Source organism: Plectropomus leopardus, chromosome 13 (assembly GCF_008729295.1).
Source record: "Plectropomus leopardus isolate mb chromosome 13, YSFRI_Pleo_2.0, whole genome shotgun sequence".
NCBI lineage: Eukaryota > Metazoa > Chordata > Actinopteri > Perciformes > Serranidae > Plectropomus > Plectropomus leopardus.
In genome coordinates this window covers 25,157,770-25,182,766 of record NC_056475.1, presented here as the reverse complement: position 1 = coordinate 25,182,766, position 24,997 = coordinate 25,157,770, and the positions used below count along the sequence as shown (strand labels likewise).

Below are 24,997 nucleotides of genomic sequence, written 5' to 3'. Positions count from 1 at the left end.
CATAACGGTTCTGGACTTCTGATATAACTATCATGTCTTTCTCCAAAAAATATGGAAATCAGCCCCCCCACCCAAAAAAGCAAGGAGACTTTGTCAAAAATAAATCAATTAATAAAAATCAAAACATGTTTGAGAGAGTCATGGATCAAGAGTGGAAGGGCAGGGGGGCATCAAAGACTGCTTTAGCACAGGGCCCACAATTTGGTTCTACACCCCTGTAATTTTGTGTAATCCTTATATGAAAATTCAGAATAACACTTGTAGCAGATAATATTAGACAGGAATGCTTGACACACCCTAAATCAACATCATGACATCATTAGGCCAACACCTTGTTGGTGTTAAAAGAATGCCTCTTCTTTTTGTTCACGGCAGATTAGCCTATTCAGGGACGTCACTGCAAAGTGCACGTTTAAGCTATTAATGGCAGGTTTTGTAAGCAAACCTTTCAACATCAAGCCAACTGGCAGGGCTGTCTTTGTGAACAATATAAAATCACAGTTATGGGTAGCAGCATGTAGGTGTGAAAGTGGAAGTCTAACTTGTTAGGTGTGTAATGTCCAACAATTTTTAAAATTGGTATCCTGCTGTAATGTTTACAGCCCTCACTCGATTGCATATGACCTCCAGCTCACCAGACAGCTGCCATCCAGAAGGTTGAAGCCCTGTGGCAAAATACAAGGTGACTTCCTTCACTTGCTTCACCTAAAAACAAACAAATAATACACTAGTGTAAAAGTATTGCTTCATATATGGCCAATAAATTATCAGCTGATGGTTTACCGATCAATAACAATTCTAATCAATTCACACTGAAATTGTCTTTATTTTTTTCCATTGACGTGTCGAAAAATAAAAAAATCTAATATCAGACATTTAATAGCGATCATCTACTAATCCAAAGCGCTTCAAATGTCTTGTTCTTTCTCAGCAACCAACAAAGACAAAATGTTAACAGTTCATCACAAGCACTTTCCTTTTTTCGAGGACAGAAATAATCAATGATAGGCTGTGAATTAAAATTGTAGGGATCTTGCTGAGGCATCGACAAAGCTGGGGTCTGCACTTTCTACCTGCATTCATTTGAATAATAAACCACAATTCATCATAATCATTATCACATTTATTAATAATCACCCCTGATTTCCATATTTCATCACGTGCCCTTGTTGTGTGAGCATAATTGCATTCTTACATAACTCCTATGAACATTAAATGCGCTTAAATATTGATTTTTCACCCTGCTAGATATATATGGGACATGTATATTTACACAAGAGTCTTTATATCAAACTGATAAGAAACTGTGTATTTTAACATATTGAATCCTTGCAAAATATACTGTAATTATGCAAGATTTTACATTTGCAGTAACAGAAACACACATTTTGGCTTTTCTCTACATTACACCAATAAGAATTGCATTTCTGTCCTCATTGATGTTATTCTATATGGCGATGCATTGTGTGAGTACAGTATGTGTGTTTATGCATGCTTCAGCTGGCTGTTCTAGGTCACTGCAGACACACCTGCGCCCGTCTCTCACTCATGTGCCATCCAGCTCTGAACTCTTTTCTCAGAGCGCCGACCGGCTGATGCCAGCACTTCAGCTGCTCTGCTGGCTTCACCAAACTGGAGCGATCACACTCCAGCGCCTGCCTCTCCTGCCTGCTCTCCCCCCAACAGCACTCCTCCACCATATGTCCTTGGTTAGGTAAAGACCCCAAGTCCCCCCCGCTGAAGATGCTGAACTAACAAAATCCTCTTTCTCTCCCCCACTCTTTCTTTTCTTCTCTTACACACACATGCAGAGGTGTTTTGCACGTGTTCACGCACGAACAGATCGATCGTTCACTAATGCACAGTAGAGGTGGTTGTGTAAGGGCCGTTATTGTGAATATGCCCACTTGCTTAGAAATACAGCAGTGCAGGATTTGAATACGTTAAGGTGGTATCAAATACCCCGAAAGACATGCACCTTATTCCGCAACAAATAAACTGCCAACCAGCAAAGCATGTCATCCCAAGTCAAAGAAGTGTGACTAAATGAAACTGCAGCACAAATGAATTGAACTTGTCACCTCAAGCCATGACTTCATTCTAGTGGGCTGGTCTCATGTCATGCCACTGCATCATTTACTTGACTCAGTCTTCTAGAGGGGAAAACCTTGCTGTGACTCACATCTCAGAGGAAAAAAACTTGTGGTCCTTTCTTTTCTCTTGTTATATATCTGCTCTTTTCCTGTCTCTTAGATTCAAATACACATGTCAAGGTGTGTGAGCCTGTTAATTACACTCCCTATCTGCTTATATCTGTACGTGCAGTGGAGGGAGACCGTCCCAGTGCCTCAGCACCTTAATATAAATCTAATGAATGCAGCTTTCAATGTCACAGCAAAGTACAATACAGCGCTCATCTCTCCTGAGGGGGAGAGGGAGCAGTAATGGAGGATGGGGGGGAAATGGACAGAATGAGAGAAGATGAGGAGAGGAAATATATGAAGGTTGGGTCAGGGTAAAATAGGTGTGTTGTCATTCCCAATACAGTAGGATGGAGAAAGGGAGGAGATAGATGGGGGGATGGGGTGGAGCAGAGCCACAGTTCCCTCCTGTAATCCTCCTCCTGGAAGTATGATGTGAGACAGAGAGTGAGGAAAAGAGAGCGTTTAAAGAGTCTGGGAAACACCACCGAGCTCCCAGACTGGAACAAAGGATTGCGGTGGAGACAGGGCAGAAGGCACGGTTAGATCTCGAATCCCTTTTTTCTGTGCAACATCAGGCAGGAACAGACACAGCAGTGCGGTGGGAGGCATTCTTGCAAGCATAAGTAAAGCAGCGATCAGGGTAGCAATCCAAGCACATTTACCAGAGGAGGGAGGGAAGGAGGGAGAAGGAGGAGAGAGAGATCTATGAGAAGAGGAGGAGGGGGGTGTTGCATGCTCACAGAGTGTGACAGAGATAGAGCGATTCCATGAGCGAGAAAGAGACACAGAGGAAGAGAGGGAGAAAGAGAAGACGGGGAGCTGAGGTAGAGGTAGTTGGCAAGACTGAGATCTGCACACAAACGTGAGCAAAGGAGGGGAAGGAGGAAGAGAGTGGAGGTTGAAGGAGAGCAGGAGGGGGAGAGGGGGATGTGAGATGATGGAGCCCAGAAATAGGCTTCACAGGACAGCTTTTCATCCCCGCTCTCTGCGGCAGACATGACTCTGGGCATTGGACTGTGCTGAAATTAGCCGGGGGGACAACACAGGACAGCAGGTCTGCAGCACACTGCCGCGGTTCAGCCTCACTGGATGCAGCACGGCAGCTGATTTATTACTGAGGGGCTGGGTGGCAGCGTGTTTGTGTGTGCGGCTCCGAGTGTGTGTGTATGTGTGTGTGTGTGTGTGTGCAGGTTTTTATGGGTCCTTGCAGCGCTCGGAGCTGTGGGAGCGACCATTCCTCCAGTCGTAAAATGACATTCAGCAGGCAGGGGCTTTGTGTGCTGGTGTGGATCTGCAGTCGGTAGGAAGTGGGAGAGTGGGATCCAGAGCTGTCATCGAGTGCAAGTGTGTTTACAGTGCTGTTCGCTGAGGTGAGCCAAAGAGGATCTGCTGTATGCAGTGTGTGTGTTTAGGTTAGAGTAGCAAGGGTGCAGCAAAGGCAAACATCCTACACAATGCAAGGACGAGCGCAGAGCAGCACTGATGGCAGGGAGTGCAGGTAAAGTACAAGGAGTGCCCTGGGGGTAGGGTGGAGAACGAAGGAAGAGGAGAAAAGAGCAAAGGGGGGACAGAGAGAGGCAAGTGGAAAAGAGAAGGCTGAGATCATGGCTGTCATACAGTGAGCTATAGCATATGCCGTAGCGCAGAGCTGAGTGGTGCGGCAGGGGGAGGACAAGCATCACCGCACAGGGGAGGGGGAGAAGACTGAGGGAGAGAGGAGGGGGAGGCAATCAGCTCAGCACCTCTCCTCCACCAGGAGGAGAAGCGCAGCGGGACAGGCCCAGGAGAAGACACTCACACACAGTCAAAGACGCACTGACGGGCGGCCAGGTCAACGTGTAGAGGTCAAAAGGAGCCGGTGCAGGGACGGGGGTTGGGTGTACCCCCAGCTCTCCAGCAGGTCCACCAGAGTGCGGGCCGGTCCTGGGAAGAAGGAGAAGGAGTCCACTGGAGAAAGCGGCTCCCCAAGTTCTTCTGACAGTCCTGCCACCTCTCCATCACCATGGGAGAATGGACCATTTTGGAGAGGCTGCTGGAGGCGGCTGTCCAGCAGCACTCTACCATGATCGGAAGGTAAGACACTGATGGATTTTTTTGTTTGAGCTTGGTGTTTTTATGTACACTATATGTATGTATGTATCAGTTGATGGATCCCCCTCTTCAGGCTTGTCCCAGTGCTCTCCTCTGTTCTACAGTCCCCCACAGTCATCCCTGCCTCCCCCCATCCTTTCCTCCTCCCTGCTCTCCTCACCCTTATCCTACACACCCATCATTAGTTAAGGGATAAACTAATTGCACATAATCAATACAGGGCTTTACTGGGCATTATGGTTAATTCAGAGAGGTTCCTGTGTTGATACTACCTAATAGCCTCGCTATTGATAGATAACGCTTGATGCTGTTGGCCACAGACCAATAGGACAGAAGGAGGAGAGGGGAGTGGGAGTGAGAGGAGAGCAGAGGTGCAGAAGATGAAAGGATGGCGAACAAGCAGGTGTGGAAGGTAGAATCAAAGGGGAGTAAACGGCTCTGAACTCCGTGTGAACTTGTGACAAAAAAGACAAGTTCATTCAATATTTTTTTAGCAGCAGACACTTATTTGCATCGTAAAGAAGGTCCGATCCGATCATTTCTCATATTTGTTGTGAGAATGGTTCGTGGCGGAGGGTTGAACAGATGAGCTTTTAGTTTGATTAGCAGTGGAGACATGCCATGGAGACATGCTGTAAACTCTGTGTGAGAAATGCGCTCCACATCATCTCTGTGTGTTAAATTAAATGTAAAAAAAAAAATATTCCAGCCATTAAGCACAATCCAAATGGCACGATGAGATATTTGAGATAGTGACGAGTCAAAGTGGTTTAGCCTGTGAAACCCAGATGTAAAAAAAAATAATTTGAAAATTGCTTTTCAGAGAAACAAAGAAAAGCCACAAAAGAATATGAATTTGACTGCACTGCTGTGCTCATTAATCCAAACCTCAGGTAGTCCGCAACAAGGGCATGGCCTAACCTTCTCTCTGCTCCACTGGCTTTGTGTGAGTGATTGTGTGTGTGTGTGTGTGTGTGTGTGTGTGAGCGTGTGTGCGTGTGTGTGCGTGTGTGTGCTCTGTGTGTAAGTTGAATGAGTGAAAATTAGTTCATGCCTTATTGACTACACTAAGCACTATATGGCTACATTATATCAGAGCAGTAGAGATGATGTGAGCCGCATTATAGCAAAACCTCTGTTGATCAAGGAAGCCATGTGTGATGGAGATTTTCCTTCAAATCAAACACTACACCAAGTAATTTCAGCGAGTTCTTCCTCTGTGGTGGAAAGTGCCTTTATCAATGAAATCACCTGGTCTAGTCTTTAGATGGAATGAAAACCTGCATACTGTAGTACAGCATGTTGACTTGATTTAAAGATGCATTAAGCAATATTTTGTGCCATTTATTAAATGACTCCCTCCTGCTTTATGGGATTGGTAGTACAACCAGTATCACTGAGAATCAACATCTCACTATGAAGCTCTACGCAGCTTTCAGCCATTGTCAGCTCATTGTTTTGGTTTCTGCAGCAAAAAAAACCAAAACAATGTCAGCTCATACATGACTGTGGGCAGCAGCCCCCAACACAGAAGCTAAAGCAAGCTAATGTATGCTAACTGCCCAACGCGAAATGGCAAAGACCCAAAGTAACTGGTGAAGAAACGTTTAGAGAGCAAGACGGAGACAGATATTTTTCTCATGCGCTGGAAGACCAAACGAGGGCTAAACGCCAGTGAATATTGGAATTACATTCAACAGGTGGCCAGACAAAGGAGACCAAAGGGATGTCCGTGTTGCTCTGTTTCTGCTGGATTTGTAAGTAGGAAACTGTTTGCTAACATGTTAGCCATAACGACTTCATAAGCTAACTGCTAACTGTTGTGAATTTGTTCTGGAGTCTTTCCGCCCCCTAGTGGTCAAAAATTACTTAATGCAGCTTTAAAATCCAGTCCTGGTCGCTGAACCAGTAATACCCTGTGAGCACAGGGTAAAGAATGCTGAAAAATCAATCTTTGGATGATTCAATGATTGTAAGCCGCATACAGTTTTTCAGAGGCACTGAAGCAACTCTCAATTTGTCTGCTACCTCTCTCAAAAGTCATAATGAGTACTTTGATGATGTAATGGCTTCCTCTTACATGCTTAATTTGAGCTTAATTTGTTGATCATGCACTTCACTGGTTGAACATTAAAAAGGGTCCCCCTGGATACCTAAAATACATTTAGTCAAGTGAGCAGTGCTGGCTCAATTTAGAATAGTCCTTTGTGCTTTCTTCCAGTTTTTTGTTCCCTGTATCATAGACTCTACTAGACTAATTACCCACTGTGTCAAAACCTGACAAAAAATGACATTATATGAATACTATTACAAACCAGTAAAATGATTCCCTCATCCAGTAAGTAGTTTGTGTGATGCCCACAGGACATCAGGACATGTGCTACCCTGCTGAATAACAGTGAAATGCTCTGTAAATGATCCCTATGTGTTTTGGCTTCCCTCAGACTGTGTTTGTCCAACAAGGCTCTCTATTTGACCCTAGGGTATTAGCTGTAACATTAGCTGCTTTCCAAAGAGGTTCCCTCTGCTATGTGAGTCAAGAAACATTGTCTCTGGAGTCGCTTTGTAGTATTTTGTGAGGCCGAAGATAACTAAACTTGCTTTTCCCATTGCCAAGGCAATTTTAATGTTGTTCCTTTTAGCTAGCGTGCTTATAGGATATCTCAATAAATGCATTTAGTATGTATTTTTATGCAGTTTGGTGGACAGAGAGACCTTGGGTTAGGTTGTAGTAATTTATCATTAAGTGGTGGTCTGGATATTGTTTTCTTTACTTGTATTCAGGCATTTTTAGATATAGACACTCTTAAGACAATCTTAGCAATAACACAAAAACTACTAAAGATAAAGACTTGATTCCTAATCCTAAGCATGTGTCTGCATGGTCAGGAAATCAATTCCAATTAACATTTAAATGATCAGAATGATGTTTTTGGATGTACCAGCAAGTTGGAGAATTGTTCACCACAGGCACAGTTTTGTGCTGTAAAGATGCCTCCTAGATTGTTAATGAGCAACTCCAAACTAAAACATGTATGGAGTCAAAATTGTTGCACTGACCTCTATGGGTTGAAAGGTTCAAGTCTGTTGCACCACTGACCACACCCAACAACCCAGTTGGGTGTGGTCAGGTGTGGTCTGTTGCACTTGTGAACACAACCAACTGTGATGTAGCGTTGCACTGTTGTGCATTGTGAAGTCTCGCACTTCACAGGGTGTGGCCACAGCATGCAGCAACCGCTGGATGGCATCACATATAGGATGTTCAGCCTGTGTGTAGTCTCTTTGAAAGAGTTTGCATGTGTGTGCGCTTGCAGTTCAAAGGATGCCGTTCCAAAGAACAGAACAGTGATGTCTCCCCATGGCTGAAAAGTCTCCCCTGCATCAAAACTTTGGAACATGGTTGCATGTCAGTCATCTGTTTGAGTGCCAACCCTCTTACTCTCTTGCAACGTGAGGATGTAGTTTCACTGTGAGACACTGTCAGATAGCATTGTCGGATGTCTAGACTGTCTAATCCAGCTACAATTAAGCTGTTTCTTAATTGTAGGTTTTAAGCTAACCTATGCCCTGGCATAGGACAGATAATTAGCCCAGGCATACATGACGGTGTTAAAAATAGAAACGGACCATCTCTACGCAGTGGCATAGGTTAGCTTAATTATGGTCTTTGAAAAAGACAGACAAATTGAGAGTTGCTTCTGTGCCTCTGACTAACCACAGGTGGCTTGAATATTATGACTCATTCAAAGATTAATGTGTGTGTATTGTGTATTGTGATCTCCATACGCCTGACTTCTAACTGGGCAATGAACAGCGTGTGCATGGATAACCAATGACCGTAATCATGATTACACTGTGAAAGAAATCATTGTCAAGGCTGCATTAACCTCATTCTTTCACCCAAACCAAGGTTACTGTATATTTACAGTAATAGTGACCACGGGGCTTTCAGCACTGGATAATTGACAGTTCGGTATGGCCTGTTAAATATCTCTTTGTATCTCACCAAGTGTGTTGATTAAGATAATTAATTAGGTTTCTGCTCTTGATGGGCAGAAGTTACAAGCTCAATGGTGGGCTTATTCAGTCAGTTTGTAGAGGTGCTCATATTCACTTTCTTGCTGATATTCATAGAAATGCATACATGTGTTGACTGACCCTCAAAGCTGCATGTTGCTATGCAGCAACTACCGGTAATAATATTTTTCATAGATTTCTACTTAATTTTTGTCACCAAAATTGATAAATATATTTTTGCATTAATATGCTGATGATACACTGGTATAGTTGTTCAAACTATAACCCCAGCAGCCTTGATAATGTTTGCAGTTGTCTTATATGTATTAAAATTCTATACATGTTTATGTTTATTTATAATTAGTACTGTTACTTTTTTTATCATAACATCAGGTTTGCAATAAATATTAATTGTCGAACAGAGATTTGGTAGTTCTGATATTGTGCTTTACAACAGAAACATGTACATATAGCCAAATGCGTCCTGCGTCCACAATCCAAAATTTCCAAATTGTTATTCATTTACATTTCTTTTCATCCTATTTATTATTCTGGCTTAACAGACTTATATTTAAAAACCTGGACAAAATACTCTCTCAATGCACATAAACCAGTGGGACAAACAACTGCTTGTATATTTTTCTGATTTGCCAAAAAAAGAGATTTGCCCTCATAGCACTTTAAACAATTGAATGTTGAGGGCTTCATTTAGCACCTAAGGCCATCCCTTCGTGTATTTCCTGATGTGAGACATAGCTTTCAATTTCCTCAAACAAAATTACATACATTTTCATTTAACTTCTCAGACGACCATTAATACTATATGTAAAAATCAAATTTTTTGTCATCATTATTCTGTGATGCATTCGTTTACTTAAGGGCAGTAAAGTATATCATAGTATGTTATATTAAAACATGACATACCACATCATTTTTTTCACGTGGTGCTCAGGTGTTTTGCAGAACTCAGGTGTGCTTTGTTATATGCTCGTTCTACCAAGAGAAGATGAAGCCTTCGGGTTTGAGTTACACACCTTGCAGGTAGGAAAGAAAAAAGAAAAGATGTGTTGATGCATCTTCCCTAACACTGCAATGCTGTAGTGAGGTCAGTGCCAAAGACAAGCAGAGCGTAGAAAAAAAAGAGGCAGAGATAATGGAGGACTGGAGTGATCTAAGGAAGATAAAATAATAAAGGCTGCCGGATGGCAGGATAGAGAGGAGAGGATGTGAGCTATAGAACAAAAAGGGTACAGAGGGGGGTGAGTAGGAGACAGAGGAAGGAAGAGACGTTCTCCCTCTGCAGAGGTTCAGTGCTGAGAATCTGTGTCAGAGCCCCTTCCTCTGGAGCTGCTGACTGACCCTGCTGCTGAGGAAACAGTCTGCGTGCACACACAAACTCAATATGTGTCCTCTGCATTGATGAGGATTTCTAAAAATACGCAAGACCTTTGTGGGTTTTTTTAACTTCACCTTAATCTGACTGTAATGCTCTAACTGTAGCTCTCATAAAAACTGAGGATGGTTTCATCCCGAGAGAAATTACATGTAATATTCAGCACCTTTGCAAACAAAGCAGTGCAGGTTAGGCTGAATAAACAACTCCTTTAATAAGAGGGAGACACTCTCTGTTGTTAAAGGTTTAATGAACTCATCATGTATTTTGCATTACATTTCATATCTTGCTTTTTAATCAGCATAAAAGTTATTTAAGCAAATAGAATTGGTTCATATTTAATTGTATGTACTCTTTCAAGTCATTAGAAGAAGATTTTGGCATTGTTCATTTCTGCAAACTGTGAATACATTACATTTTTATGTTTCATACCTATCATATCAATGTTTCTAAAGAGCTGTGGTGAGTGTCACCTACATTAGATGCCTGCCAACTGCAGATCACTGCAGACTACTGTCTGAGACCAACAAACAACAAAAATGGTTGTGTTTTAGCAAGTCAATGGTGTGTTTCCAGAGGATTTTCAGGCACCAAACATGGGTGTTTTGTAGCATTTCATCAGTTTTTCTAGTGTTTTTTTTTACACCAACATAGTTGTTTTCTCCTATTTTAAGCCAAAGCATATTTTCCTTGTTAAAACTAAGTGTTTTTTGTGCCTGAAACTAATTGTATTAACCACAGCGTTGTTGAAACGTAAAGTTTCAATGTAAAGTTTCAACGTATCCACTATTAATTATTATATTATATACCGTTATTATAATTATTATTTACCAGTAACACAAATGTAATATATCCTTGATTTGCAGCAATGTGCAACGTTTTTTCTGGCGATTGGGTTGATGTACTCTATTGAAAAAAATCTGTATCTATTCACCTCCCTCCATAACAGAGTTTAAGTATCTATTATTTACCATCTATCGCTCCTCACTTTAGCATCATAAATACTTCATAAAATCTTGATAAATGTTATGGGGTCCTTGTTGCAAGTTGCAACTGATGTCAAGTCAACCATTAAAAATGCATGCAGATTTGTCTGGCCTTTTAATGTAATGGACAAAGTGGTGTATAAAATACCTTGCTGCTCTTTTACTCACTTGGTAAAAAAAAAAAAGCAGCACTTGAATAGACAGTCTTGAAAGGTTTGAAACCAAATATATCTACATCCTTGTTGGTTTTTTGGGGCTCTAAAACCAAAATACAGATGATGGTCAGCCTAAAAGTTGTTCACTCCTGTAGTTTTTGTGCACATATGTTTGTTCTCTCTCCACTTCACCAAAATAGGTCAGGATATCCATAAGAGGAAGGTACCCTACTTTAGGAGGGCACTCTACTTGTCCCAAAATAATTTGAGATGTAGGAGATTTAATTGAGGGCATCATCCCGTTCACAGAGAACATGAATCTGTTTCATGAATCATTAATAATAAGCTTCCTGGGTAAAATCTATACCGCCTGGGACGATTGTGTTGCAAAGCAAAAGCAATATTTCAGCATTTGACAGGATTAGTAATCCATCATCCTTTGGCGAGGAGCGGCACTGTCTCTCAAATTAAACCATTTTTCTGCACATCTAGAGTTGTCATTAGTTTATTTGTGTAGCAATCCCTGATGTTGAATGTTATTGATTATACTGTTCGACAGGGGGATTTTGCCAGTAGAGCTGAGCTCAGCTTTCATTCAGCGCAGGCCATTATTCATTTCAGCAACCCATTGAAGGGTTGTGTATGAGCTTTACCGGGCGTGTAATGTTTTCCCTATACATAGCTTAAATGTTCTTTATTTTTAATGATTTCCCCACGTGTTAGAGTTCTTTAATTAGGACAGGATTTCTGAACTTTCTATGTCCTTTCAGATGTATGTATGTTTTCTTTTGACTTCTTTTTCAAGATCATAAAGGCAGCTTCAAGTAGATTGTAAAGAAAATGAGTTTAAGTCGATAAATTTTGCTCAAAGAAAAATTGTAACAAAAACATACCAGTCTTCATCTCCTATGGCCCTCATTAAATTATAATAACGGTAAAAGTTTAATATTGTAATGGGCAAATAATTAATGTAGTGAACACCAATCCATGTGTTCGAGAATCAAATGCACTGATTAATATATATCAATACATATATTTAAGACCACTAAAAGATTTTAAAAAATAGATAAATATGGAGAAAATAATGTATTCACGATACATTTTCCTGATTTTTATATTCTAAATGAAAACATTTATTTTCACTTGCCATAGCAGTTCATTCATCCTTGGAGTTGTCCTCATAATGATAGTTCATGACTACAGTAAGCTACATGTGGGAAGTGCAGTATCCAGAGGTCCCTGAGTGTGTTTTTGTATCAGTGAGACATCTTCTATGTAGACCGCTGATTAAAATTAACACTGGGTAGGTGGCAAATCAAATTAGATGTATGATGGAATTAAAAGTATCATACTCAATTTCCAGTGAAAGCCAAGAAAAATCTTGTAGCAACAATTATCAGCGACAGCAGGTTGCATCATATTGGCAGAAATACGAATAATCCACCAGAAAGTTGGCAAAAGCCATAAGGGAAGCAGGTGTCTTTACACAGAGCTGATGGCTGTAAGAGAGAAATAGTTCAGTCAGAACTTTAGTCAGACAGTTTTACGGCTTATGACAGCTACTGTGGGTCATGTTGTCTCAGGCGTCACTTTAAAAGCTGCAAATATCAATATTTTTTTAGTAAGAATGGATTCAAAACAATAACAGTAATTATTATTATCAGTAGTAGTATTACTCTTTTTTGGATTAACACAACCTGCTTGACAGTGTAATTGGTCACACTAGATACTGAAAGTGACACAGTTGTTCCTTTTCTTTCGTCAATGCCTATTAATTTCTTTCAGAAATACCAAAAAAAGCATCTTAATTGACATTTTTAACATAAAATATGTTGTGCTAGAAGTAGATTTGTGAGAATCTTCATTCAGAGCACAAACGCTGATAAACATTTCATGTTCACGTCAGAACAGATTTCTTCCTACATCCTTGAATCCTCCATCTTTGACTCTCCTAAACACAAGCTCGCCAAGTGGGGCAATGCCTAGTGAGTCGAGTCAGTGACCATTAGGACTGACGACGTGAGGCCATGTCAGCCCCATGTGCTCCTGCCAGCTATTAGAGTACTAAAAGATATGTGAAAAACTGCCCAACAAGACATAATCAGATTATATTTGTGAGTGCCATTTTGCGTCAGATTCACTCCACACACAATATAAACCGCAGCTCTTGAAAGCCTGCATCATGTGACTTGTAAACTCGTTAATAAATCATGACAACAACTCCAGCAGACATGATAAAGTGACTGCGAGGCCAGCCATGAAATTCCAGTTAACCACAACTAAAAGGAGGGAGACGCTTGATAAAATAACATTATGTGTTAACTTACAGAAAAGAACACAAATTTCCCAAGGGAAGCATTTTGCATTTAATTCATCTTAGTTCAGATGTAGCTTATGATTCATCTGGTTTGCAGCACATTTGCCAAGGACCTGAGAAACATATATTATTTCCCACAAGGCCCTCTACTTGTATCATTATAGGCTAATCTAACATAAATTCAGACAAATCCGTGCTCAGTTTGGTTAGCTGTCACTGTGGTATGACGGCAATTATTCACAAGGAGGTGGAAAACGCATAAGGCGTCAGCAGAAATCTGCCCTAAAACCCACTTAAAAATGATGCACCTTAAATTTCTGGGAGTTTTTTTTTTGTTATATGTTTTGTTTTACACCAGATCATTTGCACTGAACCCTGTAAAGACAGAATACAATCTTTAATAGAGCTCTGTGAACTGCAGAAAAATGTAAGCTGTATGAACAGGAAACATCAGGTTTTATTGTCAGTCTGTCAGTATCAAAGAGAGAGGGATTTTCTCGAGTCTCAAGGCTGGCTATTATATATGAGTCATTGCAGGGCTGGAAAAGATTTGCTGAAACCTGTCCTCAGTGGACCAGAATGCACTGCAGTTATAAGAAGCTTTACTTTTCCTCAAAATAATTTCTCTCTGCAGTTTCACCTAAAACCCAGGTGCCTGAAATAAGGTTGAACAGGAACAGAAGTTTGGATTTTATTGAGTTTCAGTTTACTTTAAAACCTTGTGACTTAAACCTTGTGACTGATTTTTGGAAACGTGGCCAAAATTATGCAATAATGCTTTTCATAAAGTTAAATGTACTGAGCTAAAAAATGTTACAGACATAAAATAAGTTGGTTGAGTGAATATAAGCCTAATCTGCTCTGTGTCCCGCTACAAAATAGAAAGATTTTCTCCATGTTTGAAGATGAGTCCTCCATCAAAAGCCTGTCTGAGTAATAAATTGAGATTTAAAAATCTATGGATAATTATATGTCTATGCTGTTTTTGAGTCTATGCAGAAGCATTTTGTAAAATCCATCCTATAGTTGATCAAACTGTCATTGCTTCAAATACTGAATCTGTAAAGTGATTTATGGAATATTCTGAAATCGCATATTGATGCAATCAGCAAAATATGCCTTTTAGGAATCACATGGAAAATGCTGAGACCGTTCATTTGAAGATTTTCAACTCAGGAGAGAAATACTTTTGCATAATGTTTGCATGCCTTAGCTTGAATCGAGATGAAAGTGTTAGTTTTGATGGAGTAAAGAAAAAGGGGATGAAGGCGGGCTGCATCTGGTTTACACTGACGTCAACACTTCGCTTGGTTAGGCTGTGCAATGAGTTGATAGGAAAGTTGTGTGCGAAATTTCTTCAAATACAACATCCTCCAGCTTTGGACAATAACCTACCATCCATATGTTTCAACAACAAAGAGAGGTTATTTTTCATCTTAACCCTTTGAAACCTGAGCAAATAGCTTTGATTTCTTTCAAAAACATGGGAAGAAGGCAATGAGCAACAAAAGAAAAAGAAGACACCAAAATTAGCAAGAAAGTAGTAAAAAAGTAAAAAGAAAATTACCTTAGAATTAGTACAAAATAAATAAATAAAATTAAATAAAATAAGACTAAAAAAAAAAAAAGGCAAACAGGTCTTGGAAATGTGCTTTAAATGATATTAATTCTGTAACGTAATTGTATGTTTATAATTGTGATCATTAGAAATATAGTTTTTGTCCCTAGACAATTTTCTCTTGCTTTTTAAAAAATCACTTTCTAAATCTCATAATTTCTTGCAATTTGTGGAACATTTCTAACCAAGTCGCTTATTGCCTTTTTTCCCTTGTTTTTGAAAGAAATCGCACCAATTTGCTCAAGGTGCGAAGGTTTAAATACTAGAGTTAAGGTATTGCCGTTACTCAGAAGCTGTTTGTGTCTCAGTCTTGAGGCCGTTACCTGAGTCTCCCCCAGTCAACTTCCCTTGTTACTCTTTTATTCCTGAATGAAAACTGGACGCCATTTCCTTTAGAACTGTTGCACGAGCAAGTGAGATAATTACATTTCTGCACGTGCTGACTCTGTGTCGTGACACATGAGAAAATTGCAGTTTGAAAAGGCTTTAATGAGTTTTGTGTGCATCACAAATATCAGAGGCCTATTTTTAAAAATCATTTGTGTTTTTTGCTCTGAGTAAAATATTGCTAAGTATTTAAAAAGGTCTTAAGTAAGTGAGCCACCACACAAGTTCAGCCTTATATTAATGCATCCGTCACACCAACTCTTAAGTGGCACCTCAGGCGGTCACGCACGGCTGCCTTATTCGTGGGCAAAACCTGAAACTATTAAAACAGTTTGAGAGAGGAACAGTGGATGAGGGGCGGGTGGAAAGAAATGTCTGCACTCTGATAATTAAGCTGCCTAATTTCTCTGCCTGCTGAGGTCTTTATTCATTATGTGCTGCCATCAGCAATCAGTGGAGCTTATTATTGAGAGCGTACGGGCGGGAAGAATATTTTTACTCTCTACAGATAATACTGCACTTAGACAGCCCTTCACAGGCCTGTCAGTGTACACTGTGGAGGGAGTCAGTGCATATGTGCAGATATACTTTATGTATTTGTTGACTCATATACAGTAAAGGGTAATTTATATTTATGTGTGTGTGCGAGTAAAGTGTGTGTGTGTGTGTGTGTGTGTGTGTGTGTGTGTGTGTGTGTGTGTGTGTGTGTCCCGATGCATCTGCTGTGGTGCTCGAGGCCATCGTCGTCCCTGGAGGCTGGCAGCAGCAGCTGTTGTATGAATGAACGTATGTGTGTGTTTGTGTGTGTGTTTGAGAAAGCCTCTGGGAAAGACAGAGCCTGCATGTCCAGCCGACACACACCAGCCGTAGAGCAAAACACTATACACACACTCGCACAGGTCAATCAGCTGTGTACAGATCAGGTTATATAGCCAAGCATCACGCACAGATCTCTACTTCCTCCTTTTATCATCCCTTTAGACGTGAATGTTAGCTTGTGTTTGAGCTCCGTTGATCTTTGCACTGAGTGAAAATACCAGCTGTCAGTGGTGCGGAGATGGAAGTGTAACTAAGAAAAGCTCACATGTGAGCCCAACCCTGGGATACAGGCTAGATTAATTTTCTTCCAAATCTTATTAAATCTCTGGCACAGTGTGAGGGATTTAGAAAGTCTCCTAAAATGAAATGATTAGTCTTAGCTGAAGGGAGAGTGGGCGGCTAAATGAAGTGATGAGGGGTGACTGAATGTGGGAGATAATTTACAGGCCATTTAAAGATACGATGTGTAACTTTTTAAAATGTCAGAAAACTACTTTGTTCTTGAGTGGTGTTCTTACATTATCCAAAACGCTTCTAACAATGTTCAAACCCAGAGAGATCTGTCACTTTTATCTGATGTTGTGTCAAACTTTGTTTCCCCCCACCTGAAGCTTACCTAAACCCTTAAGCCCTAAGACTAACCACTGAAGAGGTGCTATGCATCAACGGGAGGCAAACACAACAAGGGGATACATTTTGATACAACACAAATTTGTGTCATTTGATTGCTGTTGCCTGTCAGTGGCATCATATCCACTTTGCACATGTTGTGGTTGTCTGCAAGAAGCTGTCATATATTGATTTTTTGTTAAGTTTTAAGACACATTATTACAATATACTTTTTAGGTCTTGGTTTGAAACATTTGAGTCTTTAGGAGCAGAGAAAACGTTTGCTGCAGCTCTACTCCAGCCCCTGCCTTGCCAGACAGCATTTAAAAAACACAAATTATTAATCAAAAACTGCTTTACTCAGTGTTTTTATAGGTTTTAGTCACCAGGTCTGTTTGTTTTGAAGAGGGGGAGAGCTCTGTGGATAATTTGGCTCTTGGTAAAAAGCCTCCTGAACCTTTAGATCTTAAGTTATCAGAGAAAAAATTTGAGCACACATTAAGCAGGAGTTGGGCTAGCAGCCCCTCCGCAACGAGCTGAGCAGCATCAGAGAAACACTGGTGTTTAATGTGTAACTGGTTTTTTTTCAGTGTTTTTAGCTGTTCTAATTAGCTCCTGCATTTGTTTCAGAGAGGAATAGTACTCTGCAGATAATTCGGCTCCAGGTTAAACCTCCTGGACAATTAACGCTGACAGAATCCCAGCTGGGAGGCACTGACTGCACTGGCGGGCATTGCTCTTTCTTTTTTTTTTATATAGTTTTAAGAGACTCCTTTCAGCAGAAAATAAGTGCATGTTTAAGGAAATTTTGGTTAAAGTGACCATGCCACAGACAATGCAATGTATTGTATTTTTCATCTTTTTCTTTTATCGACTCAGCTAGTGGCCTTATTTTGATTTTCTGTCCTCAGATTTGAGATAATAAAAATTCTAAAATCTTTTTCATCATTTATGGTGGTTATTGCATATTCTGCAGGCTCAGGCTGTCTTTTCTCAATCGGCTCTAACGTACAGCTCGTTACTCTGCGGGAATTAAAACACTGATGTTTGCAGATAACCTTCGTCCACTGCTTTCTGCTAATGCAGCAATCTGCCCCGTGCTGATTATCCTGTTATCCAGCACAGGAGTACACACACACACACACACACACACACACACACACACACACACAAACACACCACTCAATATCTGCAATGTCTTGGAATTTTTTAACGACACAAATCTGCCCAACAAACAAGTATAGTGGAAATGTCTGCAGTACGGTACTTAGGAAAAGTTTTCTAAATTTGTTTCTGTTATTGTTGAGGTGAGCAAAGCTGCACTGAGAAAGCTGCAGTCACAAAGTGTGTCGCATTTCAGGAGGACAGAAAAGGTTTATCCTTTGTTGTCCACATCCTTAAATCCTTAGTCCCCAGTCAGATGTTGATGCTGGATTCAATTAGTCCTCATCAGCTCATACAGAGAGGGAATCAGCACACGACCAAGTTTCAGGCTTTTGCTTTCAGGTAGTCAGTGATCACTTGTGCTCTGCAACATACAGTATAAGGGAAGGCAGCCATGAACTGCTTCTTGTTAGCAGCCTGGGGATGTTGTTTATCCTCACTGTCACAGTCATTTACACAAATCAGGAGAAATGGGAGTTAAAGAGTCCTAATGAACTTGGTGTGCTGGTGTCCATGTGTTCAAGTAGAACGTTACGATCAAATTGATAAGTTTGTTGACCTCCGAGAGCAACTTCATGGTGATAAATTTGGTCGTTTTGGACTTTACAAGTTGATGAGGAGCGTCTGTATGCATCATTACTTTCAGTCTGTGTGAAGCTCTGCGTCAGAAATTTTGCAATAATTCCACAAAGGATTGTGCAGACTTCATTTATGGAGGAGACACTCATCCTCACTTACAATGCTACACATAGGTAAGTTGTGTCCAACCATCTGCAGTCCATCTACTTATCTATTATTTATAGTTACATGGCTATCATGCAAGGACAAGCTGAGAAAAACACTACAAAGTGCTTATGTGGCGCTTTCACTGTGTCTCATTTATGTCTGCATTAGACTATAAATGGTCTATTAATATTTAATATATTATCAGGTTTAATCATCCCTCTGTGGCTATTTTATTCTGAATTTTAAACTTACCCTTATCCCCCAGTGATTAAATATTTTATGATCCCATTGTTGTTTGTGTTTTGTTTTATTGCTGTTTTATTACTTTTTTGTTTTAATCTCTTTATTATTACTATTATAAACCTTTGCAAATTACACTTTATACAACTCTGAATAGTAACATTTTTTCAGCTATTTACAGGCATACAAGATTTTTCATAAAACAGCATTAAAAGTATTTTTCAGCCAGAATTCTATGTATAAATAATGAAACAATCATTTTAAAACCATTTTATTATAACATTTTAAGTGATTATCACAGAGGATTTGTGTGTTTTTACTGGCACTTGTGTCATTTTTCATCTATTTAACCATCCCGGCAGCTAGATACTTGATCACATTGACAAAATGATAAGTCAGACTTACAGCTGAGTATGTGCTAAGAAAAAAGGATATCATGCATGTGGGGGTAAAGACAGTTTAAAAGATTTTAAGGCAGAAAGGTGGCAAAAATCACATAAAATTAACCTGGACTCCTAGGGGTGCAGACTGCCGCTGAAGCAGGCCTTGGATATAGTATAGTTGTGAGCATATGTGGATAGGCTGTACTGGTAATGAGGAAGTCACTGGTCTGTACAGAACATAGGGAAGAGCCTGAATCCAGTGGATTACAAACTGCTTATAGGGGTGTTGTCATTTTGCAGTGATGCCGTTACAACATCTGTAAATAATAAAGCACAATCCATCTATTAGTTCTGAATTATAAAAAGTATTTCAGAGGAATTTACCAAGAACGTTAAAGTGCACATTTTAGATCTGCCCAGTCTCTGAGCTTGTGTCACCATACAGAGACGTGGTCGGCAGGCAGACTTAGTGACATTTAGTTAATGCTATTATGATGTAGTAATTATCACTGGCATGAGGAGAAGCAGACCTTAGAAACAGAGAGTGAATGCAGACGTGCTGTATCTATCCCCTTACATCGTTTTAAATCAGCATCCAGAGCGGCAGATTCTCACACGGAGAATCCTCTATCATCTCAACAAATATTTGCATATAAATGAGCAGTGCAGATCACAGGTCTATATCTGAGCCGTATGCGTCAAATGACTCCTTGTGGTGCAGAGAGCCATCAATATCAGCCCTTTGGCCAAATCCACTGCTATCAAACCACTGAAACATCCAGCTCACAGCCAAGGATCAGAAAGCTACTATAAATTACATACACGACCTGCATGTAACTCCTGAAAGACAAAAGGTGCAGCTTTATACTGTTATATTGTCCACACATACTGAAAGTCAGTGTAGCGTACGCGCTCACAGCTGCTCCGAGCACTGACGGTCGGACGTTTGCCATTTTGCACAAGTCATACACATGGCTGACTATCCCTCTTTGTCTTTGTGTCCCCGTGTCTGTCTTGCTCACACACACAAAGAAAAAATAAAACAGGCATGCTTTCGCAGGTGGAGCGGGAACAGTCCTGCAGCGGCGTGCTGCTCTAGTTTAAGTCTATTTCACGATAACACGTGTTCCTCTGCTATACCACTTATCTTTCACTAGCTGTCTCCTCAGTCGCTTTATGAAATATATTCATTTGTCACTCCCCAAGTAAAAAAATGACATTTTTTCACATTTTTTCTCCATACTTCACATTTCTAAAAACTTTACCTTTCACTAATTCGCTGGTTGCTGTGGTAACTGACCATAGGAGGCAGGTGTGGGCATGTTTGGTGCCTAATTAAATGATACATTATAGATTCTCACAACAGAAGAGAACAAAGCCCAACGTTTCATGTGCATGTTTAAAATGCACAAGAATCATGTTATGTTACATCACCTGAATTAAAGGCTATTGTCATATATAACTGCCGATTACCCAAGTTGTTCTAACCCACCTGGGGCCACCTCCAATCTATCTCTATCCCTCCAGTCGCCTTAGGTGGCCCTCTTGTGTTCGGCAACCAGCGTGTTCTAAGTAATTGGCTCCTCCACGCAGGGAGCATGCACATCCACTGCATTGTGGCATAAATACCAGGGAGCCCCATGATGTGCAGGCTTTCCTCGCTCATTAGAAAGAGCTGACAGTGCAGCCCTAAAGCCCCAGTCCTCCTCTGCAGTGCTCATGCTGGATCGACACCAGAAGATAACAGTACAGCACACCAGTCTCTTTCAGAAGCCTTGAAAAGCAGCCGCACCGCTCTCTAGACCCTCCAGCCCCTGGACACAGCTCTCTCTAACTGCTGCAATGCACTAATGATGCTTAATGTGAAGACCCACTCAGTTTTCAGAAGATGTCTCCTGGTTGATTCAGCACTAAGTTGCCAGTAATCAGAACTCACACTATGATCCAGAGAACAGGAACTTCCTCCAGATGTGAGGCGACTTATTTTTTTCAGCCCAGCTAGAATAAAATGTTGGCATTGTACATTTCTGCAAACCATGGATATGTTACATTTGTACATTTCATGTGTATCGTATTTCAACGATGACGTGGTTCAGATTACATGTATATGAGAGGCAGGAGGGGACGATGGACGAATGCCAAGCAGCAGGCCACTGTTCTAAACCAACAAACACAAAAGGCATGTATTTGTGAGGAGATGTCAGGGCATTTCCAGACGTGTCTATGGTGACAGAGCAGGTATTTTTAAATGAGATGTCTGGACATTTCCAATTCTTTTTGTGGTGACAAAACTGGGTATTTTTAACAAGAAGTAGGGACATTTCCAGATGTAATTGTAATGAAAAAAACAGGTATTTCTATCAATAGATAAAGACATTTTCAGCCATGTTTGTGGTGACAAAACAAGTTTTGCTTTTTTGTTTTTACTAAATCTAAGGGCATTTCCAGCTATGTTTCTGGTGACTAAACCATGTTTTTTAAGCCAAAACATTATCTTTTTATAACCTTTACCAAGTGTTTTCTGTGCCTAAACCTAAACACAACAGCACTGTGCCAACATAAAACTGAAAACTGAAACTGAAATAAAGTGTTCATTTTAAAAGTCAGTGGCTTGCAGAAATGTACAATACTAATATTTATTTTGGAATTTGGTTGCTCTTTACACACATACACACCTAAAAGCCCTGCAACTGTGACACTGGTTGATCCGTTAATGATGTGGTGCCAAGTGAAAAGAGGTAAAAAGAAGTAGAAGAAGAAAAAGAAGTAGTAGAAGAATATTTGTTAAATAGCTCCGTAACAATGTAAAAAAATCCTAATAGTATAGGTTGAAAGGCAAAAATTAGTATTATCATATAAACACTAACAGTGATTTTTTTATAAAACCGTTCCTTAAGTCAATGGAAGTGTAAATTGCAATTGCTGTTGAAGCATGCATGTGCAGTCACACACACTGATTTCGTGTACATGTTGTTCCATTTCAGCTCGGCAGTGAAGATGAGTGTGAAATCACCTTTATCTTCTGACGACCCCTCCTGTTTTAGTCTCTTATGATTAGTGAGCCCATGTGTGCATGCCATCTAGAGCGCAACTCAACCATCCTACGGTGTTGTTTGTCACAGCAGCTGAGTTATAACACGTGCAAATACACACACACACACACACACACACACACACACACACACTTTCATGCATGAACATACCCATGCACACACACAGGCACATTGTTAAGGCTGAAAACTTGCCTAAAGACTGTTTTCTTCAGCATCCACTTACCAGTTACATTATGTAAAAATAAGACTTGCAGTCAATTCTAAAATGTCAGACTGACACCCAGATATTTCCTGAGTCTTTGTGCGTCTGTTCCACACTAACTGACATTGCCTGTCTCCTTTTCACCCCCTCCCCTTCCTGCCCTTTCCTTCTCCTTCTGTCTCTCTGCAGGATCCTGCTGACAGTGGTGGTGATTTTCCGTATCCTGATAGTAGGCATAGTGGGAGAAAAGGTGTACGAGGATGAGCAAATCATGTTCATCTGTAACACCATGCAGCCCGGCTGCAACCAGGCTTGTTATGACAAGGCGTTCCCCATCTCACACATCCGCTACTGGGTCTTCCAGATCATCTTGGTGTGCACGCCGAGTCTGTGCTTCATCACGTATTCTGTGCACCAGTCCGCCAAAGCACGTGACCGAAGTTACTCTCTCCTGCATCCTTACATGGATCACCACGGCCACGGTCACCACGGCCGCAGCCATCACGACCATCACGCTCGCAAGCTTCACTCTCGCAACATCAACGGCATCCTGGTGCACCCCGACAGCAGTAAGGAGGATCATGACTGCCTGGAGGTCAAAGAGATCCCCAACGGACCCCGGGGACTCCCTCCGACGCACAAGAGTGCCAAAGTGCGACGGCAAGAAGGGATCTCCCGTTTCTATGTCATCCAAGTGGTGTTCCGCAACGCGCTGGAGATCGGCTTCTTGGCCGGCCAGTACTTCCTGTATGGCTTCAATGTGCCAGGGATGTTTGAGTGTGATCGCTACCCCTGCGTGAAGGAGGTGGAGTGTTATGTGTCTCGTCCCACAGAAAAGACCGTGTTTCTGGTCTTTATGTTTGCAGTGAGCGGCATATGTGTGCTGCTCAACCTGGCTGAGCTCAACCACCTTGGCTGGAGGAAGATAAAGACGGCCATCCGAGGGGTGCAGGCCCGAAGGAAGTCCATCTGTGAAGTGCGCAAGAAGGATGTTTCACACCTGTCCCAGGCCCCAAACCTGGGCAGGACCCAGTCTAGTGAGTCAGCCTACGTCTGACAGAGGCTTCTCTGCCTGGGGGCTCGAGGACCTCTTACATTTTGGAGAAGAGCTTTTCCCTGGCCCAGGACCCCCGATCATTAGGGCACAAAACTCACCACTGCATTATTATTCAGGAGCACAGACAGACTCTGTGTAGTCATGATGAAACATCAATTCATAAAGTAGAGTCTTTGACACTTCAAGAGAGAAGAATCACCTTCCTGAAAAGGAAACTGTCTTGCTGTAACAAAGCTTACACCTAAAGCTTACACAACGGAGAGTTCTGCTCTGCCTAGGTGACACTAGGTGCCTTCAAAGAACCCAACAGATAAAACTGAGCAGTTCCTTATAATATTAAAATACTGTAAAGATAGTCTGAGGATGAATTATCTGAAGTTCTTCATTATTTGCCTTTGCTGTAGGTCAAAAATAATCCCCTTATTTTCCAATTATGCGTGCATATGCAAGAGCTTAAGCGTGTGCATGCATACGCATGTGTGTGAGGAAAAAAAAGCCAATGTCTGACTTAAATCAGAAAATTGAACGCTAAGCTAATCTGAGCTACTGAAAGAAAGATAATGTTTTTTTTGCATTGTCCCTGATCCTCAAGAAAAGTCACTTGGTGGACAAACAAGCACCTTTTTAAACATGTTCTAAGAAACACAAAGTTAAACACAACAACCATCAGCACTAAAACTATCAGCAGAAACTGGTACAATGTATTTGCTGTTGGTGTACTGAGCTTTTTTCTAAAGATTTACACTCTTCTTCATAATCTTTGTTTCATTAGGTGCCAATCAGACAGCAGACTGACATTGCCTGGGAGCTTTTTTTCAAAGCGAAACACATGGTGCATTAAGGATGAGTTAGGTTTATTTTCCAACACTGTGTCACACACCACAATGCTCCCAATGCCTGCAGGGCATGCTGTTTACTCTCAGAACTAACTGAAAACAGTCAAGAAAAGTGTGCCAGTGTTTCCACTTTGTAAAGTGTGATCGCTGTCTACGGGGCTAAATTATATAAGGAGTTTTTCAATGAAAATGAAAGAAGTATTGTAGTCACGAATATTTTAACGTGTAACCTCAAGCTTTTTTTCACAAGCAGATTTGGTGCCATATTTCGAAGTTACTGTACATAGATGAAATGTAATAATTACACTTAGCCTTTTCCCTATGCGGTGTAGATGAGCTTCACTTGGATGGGGGAACAGGAGTTTGGGTGGTAATGAAGATTAATCATAGATTGCCAGCTTTAACAATATGTATAATTAATGTGCCCTTTGTTAAGCCTTCGCCCTCTAATGGAGACTATATGTCCCGAAAAGTGTCCCTCCCCCTCCCCCCCCATGGACTTTGAAAAAGGCATGTTACTGAAGCATTAATAGAATGGATAGATTATGACATGTAACTTAAAAAGAGACTGTTTTATTTATTTGCATCCTGCTCCTGTGAAATGTAATACTCAGCATGCATGAAGATGAAAAATATAAAGAGATATGAACATAGAATCCCATGGAGGGAATATTGAAAGAGAATATCTGAAAGGCTCCAGAACTGCAGCAATAATAATATATAGTATGTGAAAAAAA

The 24,997-nt window shown here is 40.8% G+C and overlaps 1 protein-coding gene across 1 annotated transcript; it reads left to right on the top strand.

Annotated features, from left to right (window-relative positions):
• The first annotated feature begins 4,155 nt into the window (after positions 1-4,155).
• Positions 4,156-23,537, top strand: LOC121952367 (gap junction delta-2 protein-like). Its single transcript, XM_042498999.1, has 2 exons — positions 4,156-4,277; positions 22,557-23,537. The coding sequence occupies exons 1-2, from the start codon at positions 4,207-4,209 to the stop codon at positions 23,422-23,424; spliced, it is 939 nt and encodes a 312-aa protein (XP_042354933.1). The 5' UTR covers positions 4,156-4,206; the 3' UTR covers positions 23,425-23,537.
• The last annotated feature ends 1,460 nt before the right edge of the window (positions 23,538-24,997 follow it).

Bases quoted from the DNA above. Each gene is read 5' to 3' on its own strand.
- LOC121952367 (XM_042498999.1), top strand. From the start codon at position 4,207: ATGGGAGAATGGACCATTTTGGAGAGGCTGCTGGAGGCGGCTGTCCAG. The intron at 4,278-22,556 runs GTAAGACACTGA...GTCTCTCTGCAG, and splicing joins CACTCTACCATGATCGGAAG to GATCCTGCTGACAGTGGTGG.